Source organism: Xiphophorus maculatus, chromosome 10 (genome assembly GCF_002775205.1).
Source record: "Xiphophorus maculatus strain JP 163 A chromosome 10, X_maculatus-5.0-male, whole genome shotgun sequence".
Classification (NCBI taxonomy): domain Eukaryota; kingdom Metazoa; phylum Chordata; class Actinopteri; order Cyprinodontiformes; family Poeciliidae; genus Xiphophorus; species Xiphophorus maculatus.
In genome coordinates, this window is record NC_036452.1 from 3,598,084 (window position 1) to 3,608,017 (window position 9,934).

At 39.6% G+C, this 9,934-nt stretch overlaps 1 protein-coding gene across 1 annotated transcript; it reads right to left on the reverse strand.

The window, feature by feature from the left end:
• Positions 1-290: 290 nt before the first annotated feature.
• On the reverse strand, positions 291-9,659 carry LOC102229113 (paired box protein Pax-6-like). The gene is made up of 8 exons (XM_005810854.3): positions 9,261-9,659; positions 8,437-8,629; positions 7,056-7,277; positions 3,643-3,725; positions 3,080-3,236; positions 2,738-2,811; positions 973-1,105; positions 291-875 (listed from the first exon to the last, which is right to left on the reverse strand). Exons 1-8 carry the CDS (start codon positions 9,657-9,659, stop codon positions 775-777), a joined length of 1,362 nt encoding a protein of 453 aa, XP_005810911.3. The 3' UTR covers positions 291-774.
• Positions 9,660-9,934: the final 275 nt, after the last annotated feature.

Below are 9,934 nucleotides of genomic sequence, written 5' to 3' on the forward strand. Positions count from 1 at the left end.
GAAATGTAAAACATTTGAATTTTAAATCTTCTTTTCATACTACTTTGATGAAGGCAATTGTGCTTTCCGGTTTTTATTGAGTGGTATCAGAGTAAAAGGGGACTGAATACAGGTGCAGACCAAAAATGGAGGATTTTCTTCCACTTCACAATCATGCAATAGTTGTTTTGGTTTATCACATAAAATCCCAGTAAAACATAAAAAACTTTATGGCTAAATGTACGACAAAGAATAAATAAATAAAATTATGAGAATTAAATCATATGAGAATAAAGTTATAATATTACAACTATTCTCAAAATATAACTTTATTCTTGCATTATTTCAACTCTATTTTTTAATTCTTGTACGTGTTTACTACTGTAATATTATAACTGTAATTTGATTTTCTTAGCTTGGCCTTGTTACTCCATCGTAGTATTGAGACAAAATCTAGAAAAATTCAAAGGGTGTGATTACTTCTTTGGTCCTGTTTTTTCGGCTCTCCTGTAAATTGGTGAAGCCGTGCCTCCTGACCGTTCAGAAACGAACGGAACCCAACGGAACCGGAACCAGCAGAGTACTGTGAAGTGCAACCAAAGCTACTTTTGGTTGATTCTGTAAACATTTAATGCATTTCGGGGTCTTCAACCCTCCAAGGCTCCTCTACAGCTCCGACCTGCGCTGTCTTAAAACATGGATGCTAATCTTGTTTCGTTGACAAGACCTTTACATGCCCTTCCTCCTCTTCCTCCTCTTTTCTTCTTCTTCTGTCCATCAGCATTCGCCTGGAGCTCACTGTAATCTGGCCCAGTACTGCCCCAGGTTCTGACTCATGCTTTGCGGCTCAGTTCCTGGGACCTGGACTGGCACCGAAACCCCGGGTGATATGAGCCCTGAGCGGGAGAGGAGAGGGAAGCACCACGGTTCTGATCTTAGCGAACACAGAGGCAGCTGGAAGATAAAAATGAGACGTTTCCACCAAACACCCACCTGTGTTGGAGCTGGCTGAGGACGGAGTCTGCAGGTGAGGGGAGGAGTACGCCGACGAGTCGAAGCTGCGCGGCGCAGAGGGCGACGGAGGCAACATGCAGGAGTACGAGGAGGCCGACTGGGGAGGAATGGACTGAGAGGGAGGCAAGAGAGGAAAACAATCAGCTTTAGAGAACGTAGCATCAAGTAGCATCAGTTTTTCTTTCAATAAGTCCAAAGCCCCTTTTCATATTTTGGATCTTTAAAGCTGCAGTATTTAACTTTTATAATAAAAATATGTTTTGTTGAAACTGTCATTATGTTGTGACAGCTTATATAATCTGTGAAACGATCCACATGGTCCACCTCCTCCCTGAGCTGTTATTGCCAGTTGAAGAAATGCGGCACTACTAACCAAAAATAACCAATCAGAGCCAGGAGGCGGGGCTTAGTGCTATCAATCAATCTTATGTTCTCCCTGCGTAATGTGCTAATGGTGGAGAAACAACTTACCTTTACAGGAAAACCGTTTATCCTCTGTCATTGGTAGCCATGCTAACTAGACTTAGTATTCACAACATGCTATGCTAGCTGCAGCGTAGCCACACGGAGGGTGATTGACAGCACTAAGACCCTCCTCCTGGCTCTGATTGGTTATTTCTAAATAACACTAGCACAAAGCAGATCTTTTCATAGATTATGTATCTCATAACAAACTGTCACAGCATAGTGACAGTTTTAATAAATATGTAAAATAAAATATTGTTTTATCAAAGTTACATACTGCAGTTTTAATTACACACAGATTTCATAAAATGTTTTGTTTATTTTTGAGCAGGTAAAACCAAAAGAAAAATAATAATAAATCAAATCACAGTAAACTAATTTTGCATTTTTAATTCAATAAATAGTTTAGATTTGTCAGTTTTGGCCGCCAAGGCAAAAAGTTTAACAACATTGATCAAGACAGTTGCAAACAGATGAAGCTATGCTGGAGTTTCACCACTAGGAGGAGCTAAAGGTGTGTAAAACAGAGTGTAGATCAGCTGGAGTCTGAATCATCCCTAACATTATATCAGGTGTGTTATACTTAAATAATTGCATGGAAATGATTATTTATGTCTAATCTACATGTATGTACTGTATTACACTGAAAAGTAGGATTTCCACCTTTCTTTTTTTTATATTTAAGCAGAACCAAACATTATTTTTATATTATTGTGCAGACATTTTTTTTCAGGAACATTTGGAACAACGTTCCACTCACTGTAAGAGAATGTTCAACGTTCTACACACTTAATATCCAAATAAAGAACTGGCTTAAAATGAGTCAACAACGTCTTGCATTAGAACCCAAAGGATCAAAAATGGCTCAGCTGGAGCAAATCAGGAGAGACAGAAACTTTAAATTACAGATAAGGGTTTCCCCGCAACGAGAGTACGGAAGAGGATTAGGGTCACCAAAAGTAAAAGAAAATATCATTCTGACTTTACTTTCAGAATTCTGACTTTAATTTCTGACTTTTTTCTCTGAATTCTAACTTTAATTTGTCACGTTAATTTCAAAATTCTGTTAATCTCAGAATTCTGACTTTAATCTCAGAATATTAAAGTCAGAGATAAGATAATGGAGTTGTTCTGAGAAGGTCAGAATTCTGACTTGAATGTCATCATTCTTTTCTTTTTCTTTTTTTGGCCCCAATCCTCTTCCGTAGACAGAGACGCGGCTCGGACTGTGACGTAGTCTGGAAAGGTGTTGATGAATGACGAGTGTTGAATGTCTAACCTGGACTCCAGATGAGAAGACAGACAGCGAGCTGTAGCTGGGCAGCGACGGCTCCGTTTGACTCAACATGGACCCTGCAGAGACAGAGATGGTGGTGAGCACACACACACACACACACACGCACGCACACACACACCCACACACACACACTTAGGTTCACTGAAACCATCTCGATGTGGGAATATTTAATACGTTTGCACTTAAATGGAGAAACCCTGATGCTTTGCAGGAGCCGCTGTGAGGATTGTAATTATAAACTACTGAAATATTCCAGTCTTCGGATGTTTAAATCATGTGCAGCAGACGCAGCCTGCTGCTCCGAGGCGATGGTCTGGCCTTTACCTGAGCTGCTGCCGTGCTGCTGATGGTAGACGGACGTGTTGAAGGAGGTGCTGAGCGGCGCCTGGCTCTGTGAGCAGGAGGTGACGCTGCCCGACCTCCTCTGGTTGCGCAGCTTCTCCTCCCTCCTCCACTTGGCTCTCCGGTTGGAGAACCACACCTGCCAGTCAGACTCCAGTCAGACTCCAGACCAAAACAAATTCACTTTTTCCTCAGAATTCTGACTTTAACCTTCTGAGACTAAAGTCAGAATACTGAGAAAAAATAAATAAATCAAAAATTATGAGAAAACAGTTGGAATTCTGACTTCTGATCTCAGAATTATGATTTTTTTTCTCAGAATTTCACTTTAATGTCAGAATTAATTTTTTTCTCAGAATTTTATTTTAATGTCAGAATTATTTTTTTTCTCAGAATTCTGACTTTGATGTCAGAATTCTGACTTTGATCTCAGAATTCTGACTTTGATGTCATAATTCTGACTTTGATCTCAGAATTCTGACTTTGATCTCAGACTCCAGTCCGCTCTTCAGGTCATCTCCTGGAATCCGTCCTGATTTGCTCACCTGTATCCGGGCCTCAGGTAAATCGATCTTGTTCGCCAGCCTCTCCCTTGCGAAAACATCTGGGTAATGTGTCCTTTCAAACTCTGTGGAGAATATTACATAACGTCAAACACGCATCACAATAGGGAAAACACAGGACTAATAGAGAGCAGTTTGCCCTGAAGCTTCAGAAAAAGTTCATCAGAACTAAAATTTTACATAAAAAAGAGGCTAATTTTAACAGACTGTGCTCTATGTCGACTATTAGCATTGCTAATTATGTTTTAGAAGAACCTTAAATCCAGGAAGTTAAGCTCCTATGCTTACAACCCATTTTGAAATATTTATCTGTTGCACTTTGTGTAAATTATTCATCCACGTGGAACACGCACAAAGTTCAACTGAAAGGATGCGAGTTGAGAAGCTGCCTTAGCATTTTATTTCAAAGCAGAGCTGCTTTAAACTAAACAGCAGAGAAGTCCACTTTGATTTTAATCTCATCAAAACTGGTTTCAGGTTGAATCTGATGAGATAAACCAGAGTTAAACTGCAAAAAACACAAAACATTACCAAGCAATTTTGGTCCAGTTTCTGGTGCAAATATATTAGTTCATTTGAAATGAGACAAAAATAAATTACAAATCAATAATTCCTCATTATTGATGAAAACGTACTAGTTACACTGAAAGATTATTTCACAAAATATCTTGTTAAAAGTGAAATAATCTGCCAATGAACAAATACTAATTAATCAATATTAAGGAGATATTCACATAAAATAAGTAGTTTTTTCTTGAAAGTTACTTTTAAGTTAGTACACTTGAAAAAAAGACAAAGCTAAGATATTTATACTAGAAACTAGACTAAAAATGCCTAATAAGATTTTGTGTTTTTGCAGTGTACTAAATTAGAAACTAAATCTGGGTATGAGTGAACTCTGTCCTTCGACGCTGCAGTTAGACTTTAGGTTTCAGATCATTATTGCTCAGCAGACGGTTAATTTAAAGCGGACAAACTGCTGACATTTCTGTTGTTGACAAGTCAAAACGCGAACAAGCCGCACCCTGTCGGCAGCAGGTTGAGTCAACGTCCCGATCCCCACGTTTCCAGGTCTAGTTCCACAGAAACCTCTGAACTTCACACTTCAAAACTGATCACTTAAAACCTGAACTGCTGTAAACACTTAGAGAATAAGTAGACATGTTCCAACACTGCAAAAAGAAAATCTTAACAAGTAACTTTTCAGCGAGACAAACAAGCTTGTTGTACGTAAATAATTCCTTAGTGATGATGAAAACGTACTGCTTATGAAATAAGAAAAATGTCTTATGATAAGTAAAATATTCTACCAGTGGATCCAGCACATTTTTTAAATCAATATTCCCAAATTATTGACTCAAAACAAGCTACCATATCCTGTTTAAAAGTTACTTATAAGATGGTTACTTATAAGACTATAAACTATACTTGGTAATATTTTGTTTTTTGCCGTGAAGTTTCAAAACCAGTAACAGTCTAAAGTTTTCTTAATGAGTTTCTCAGGCTACATCAACGCCCTGTGCCCCTTCCCCACCTGTTGCTGTGCACTGGTGGTCGCAGTGCACAATAGTCAAGATAGTCAATCGATAGGTTGACTATCTTGGTCAAACATGTAAAAAACGATTTGGATGTTTCTGTCTCCAAAAACACAAACAGTCCTGGTTTGGAGAGTAAAAATTATGCATTTTTCTGTAACAGCTGCCATCTGTTGTGAACGATATAACAAACACATTTTTTTCTTTTCTTCCTATAAAATGGACTAATAACTAGAGTTTGTAGTCAACCTATTATTTTTGTCAGTTTCTTTATTATTGTACTTGTGCTGAGTTATCAAATAGATTTGTAATTTAGTACATTTATGTCTCTGTTTTTAAAAAAAGAGAAACATTTTAAGTCTTTTCAAATCTGTTTTTCTGTATCAGATCCGTATCAGCCAATACGAAACCTCAGATATCTGTATCGGACGTGAATACAGTGAATGCATCCTTGTATTCACTTCCAAAATAAATAAAAAAACACAAATTATTCATAATCTCTTGCAGGATGGGGCAGAAAGTGATTTTGCTTTTTTTTTTGTTTTGTTTAACGCAGACAAATAATGCATTCAGTTACAATGAAGCTGTTTTAAAACTACTATAAAACTAGAGCAAGGCTGTGATACCTGTTACTGAGCACTGCTAGTCAGCTGGCTGAACAGAAGGACATTTTCTTCCCTTACAAGGAGGATAAGTTTGGAAATATTTCAGGTTACATTTTTTTGTGTAGAAAAAGTGAAATTCCAAAAGTAAGGTATAGCATTAGGTAAAACCAATATATGCAACGTTTCACTTTTTTCACTTCCGATACTGATATCGATATCTGAGGTCTAGTATCGGCTGATGTTGATACAATACAAACAGCTGAATTTACTTTGAGCATTTTTGTTTTAAACACAGACATAAATCTACTGAATTACAAGTTTATTTGACAACTCTGCACCAGTACAGCGCCCTGTCATATTGCAAGCTGCGTCAAACGTAAAAACAACTTTATTTTGTACAGTCAGTTCAATTAGGAGTAAAACAGATAATGTAAAATAAACACCAATAAATAAAATGAATCTGACAAAAACAATAGGTTGACTATCTTGATCAAACATGTCAAAATAAACTGCAACAAACCATTCAAATTGTTCAGAAAGTGCAGGTAGAAATTATAAATATAATGTCAAATAAAAAGTAGATTTAGACTGAGTAGCTCTGCTATTATGGATCGGCTACATTCTCTCAATACCTAGAATTCTTTTCAATATCAGTCCCGATACATATATTAATATCGGATCGGTGTATTTCTAATAAACATATCACCACCAGAGTTTAAATTAAACCTGTGTGAGAAATTGCTGTAATTGGCTTCGTTTTAACTGGGATCTGTGTTAACGCGTCATGTTTACTGCGCTTCGGCTGCGCACTGAGGTCAGTGTACCTCATTACTGTCATCGGCACAGACTGACCGCAGTGATCGGTTTCTGCTCGGGCGCACAGTGGACACTGCCTCCTCATTTGGCCCCGGGGCCCTGCGCAGCCACATCCAGTCAGCGGTGGCTCCCTGATCCGGGGGCCGCATCCCGCTGCAGCAACGACGCATTTTCTGCTGCTTTTCGCCGCTACGGGCCTTTTTGGAACGGAGCGGGAATATTTGCGGAGATAAGATAATGGATGATTTGCACCCGGAAGTGGAGTTGTTTGGCCGCCGGAGGCGCCAATAAAGATCACGACCTGTCAAAATATGCAAACTGATTTTGTTTGTGGTGCTGTGCTTAATCATGAAGCTGTAAACCAGTTTGTTGCTGCTGCTGCTGCTGCTGCTGCTGCGCATGGCGCTGGTTTGAGCTTTGCGTGCGTTAACGCTCTGACCTTTCTCCAGAGCCTCGATCTGCTCCTGCGTGAAGCTGGTCCGGTTCCTCTGCAGCTTCCTCTTGAGTTGCAGCCTCAGCTGAGACTCCTCGCCTTCGTCCCGCTCCACGGGGACTCCTCCACCTCCTCCTCCTCCTCCTCCTCCTCCTCCTCTGCCAGCGCCTCCTCCCGCCGCCTCTCCCCCCATGCTGCCCTCTGTGTCCAGCATGCAGCCCTCGGACACTTCCAGCAAGCAGAGGAAAAACACACACACGAAGAAGTTTATTTAAAAGGAATGTCGCTTTTTAGGGCTGCAGCATGTTAGCAGCAGGGGCGGTTGCTAAATAAATGAAGCCCTGGGCGAGCCCCGCTTTCTGCCCCCCCTGTCACACATACTGAGCCAATTTTATTAAAAAAAAAAAAAAAAAGGTTTTACAGTGTATCTTATCTGAGTCAGCCATCCACTTTAACAGCTAAAATAACTCTGATATTTTTTAATGTAATATCTTGTGCTTAGCTAAAAGAATTTTCCATATATTTACATGAACAGAGGCAGATCAAGAGGGCCGATTATTAGAGCCACACTAGAAAATAAAAAATAAATACAAATACAAGAATAAAGTCGGAAAATTATGAGATTAAAATCATAATCTGGCTTTATTTACATAATACCATGACTTTACTGTCTTATTATTTCAACTTTATTCCTAAACTTTATTCTCATATTATTTCTGTCTTATTCTTGTCATATTCTAACTTTATTTTTGTAAGTTTATGACATTATTGTCGTCATTTTAATTGTATTTATTTTTTCTTAATATGGTCCTAAAACTGTGTCGCAGATCAATGTGTAAGCAGCATAAAATAATTTGGTCCAAGTCTGTATTTTCCAATCTTCAGGCTGGCCCTTAAGATAGCAATAAATGCCCCAAAAATATTGAAAACGTTAAATTTTTATGTTTTTACTAACAGAATAAAAATGTAAACAATCTAAACCTTTTGTTTTTAAGCATGTCTGATTTCTGTGGAACAGTCCCCTTCAGGTTTGACCAGTTTAAATATTTTATATTTAATATTTTAGATTTAAATGTTGCACAAACTGCATAAAAATAACCTTTCCCCAGCAATGAAACCGTATATAACAAAATAGGCGCTCAATCATTGACTAATCATGCAAATAACCAGCAAAAAACTTATTCTGGATGTAAATGACAGGCAACTTCTTTCACTCCTAGATGCACGCTGTAGCCCCCCAGGCCTTGGCGCCCTGGGTGGTGAGCCACATCTCCCATGTCACAAACTACAGGCTAAGATTTGCTGGCTGCAAAAGTTAATCTGCTTTAAAATTCAACAGAGCTGACCTCAACCAGCTGACATGCATCCATACTCGGCGTCTCCTCACCTGCGCTGTGCTGCGTCTGAACGCCGGTGGGGTCATGGTACCAGTTGTTGGGCCCGCTCCAGTTGGAGCCGCTCTGCAGGTTCAGCATGGTTAACTTCTCATACATACTACGGACGTCCAGACCAGCATGGAGAGAAATAAAGGAACCCCCGTCCTCTGCGTGTGATCGCCCCCGTTTACTCCTCTCCGCCTCCTTGGATCCGTTTTGAAACGGCAGAAAAACGAAGCAGAAGAAGAAGGAGAAAGGAAGGAGGGGTTCGTATCGCATGAGTTCACACATGGTTGGCATTGTGACGAATTAGCCTCATGATGACAGACATAAATGGAGTTAGTTACATGCTCGCTGTCGTAACGTGTGTGTGTTATACATTGCAATGCTAGTATACCACGGGGAGAGGAGGTACATTAGAACCCACTCAGAGAGACGTGACATTTGACTTGCTTTTAGCTCCGTTTTTTGCAGAACTCAAGCTTGAATGCACTCAAAAATGAGCAAAAAAACCCCATAAAAGTAGGAATTTATATGAGACAAATAAACTTTCCCTGCAGATGTGCAGAAATGGAGCCACTGCATGAGTTGGAAAGCTTTAAAATCAATGTTGTACAAGCAAGAAAAGGCTGCAAGTTAGGATGCATAATGCACAATCACATAGTTGTTGCAAAATAAATTGTTTTTTTACGTTATATAAGAGTGCGACTGAAGCGAAAAAGTGTCAAAGGTCAATTTGGATTCATTTAAATTCAACAATTTCACAAATTTCAGAACTGGGTTAAGAAAATTATACAGCATGAAGCATTTAAAAGATTAATTTTCACCAACTCACCAAGTTGACCAGAGAGACGGACGCAGTCGTCCCGAGAGTTCCTCTCCTCCTCGGCGGACCTTTATTCCCCCAACGTCCGGCTTTGTTGACAACGCTGTGTGTGTGTGTGAGTGTGTGTTGCAAAGGAGAGTGCAGGGAGAAAGATGAAGAGAGTTGGACAGGGTGAGATAGAGTGAAAGAGGGAGGAGAGGGACGGAGGGATGGAGGAAGGAGGGGGGGCTCTGGAGAGAAATGCGTCTGCGGGCGCTCGTGTCCTCCGAGCGATGGGGAGAGAGAGGAAGAGGAAGAGAGGAAGGGAGAGGGAGCCACCGAGGGGTGACAAAGTGAGTCAACATCAGTGTCAAGTTTGAACTTAATGCCAGCGAGAGGAGGAGGGGGAAGGCTGGGAGAGAGGAGCATAAAGCACAGATAATGGAAAGATAGGGGATGATAAATAGATGATGGGGTTCAATTTTAGCCATAAATTACACATAGATACCCAGTAAAATCAGCAGGGAGGTATTTCCAGACCAGACTGTGTTGAACCGGGTCACATCTTTAATTATTGGTTCATTTGTGGGAATTTTTCTCATTTTTTTTTTGGCCTGTTTTAAATTATGAACATGTTGTGTTTTCTTTTTTATCTTAATATATTTTATATCAATATATTTCAATATTTCTGTGAATAATTCGAT

Coding starts and splice junctions, on each gene's coding strand:
- LOC102229113 (XM_005810854.3), bottom strand. CDS start 9,659: ATGCTCCTCTCTCCCAGCCTTCCCCCTCCTCCTCTCGCTGGCATTAAG. Junction 3,726..7,055: donor GATCGAGGCTCTGGAGAAAG/GTCAGAGCGTTA, acceptor TATTCTCCACAG/AGTTTGAAAGGACACATTAC. Junction 1,106..2,737: donor TCTTCTCATCTGGAGTCCAG/GTTAGACATTCA, acceptor CCTCCCTCTCAG/TCCATTCCTCCCCAGTCGGC.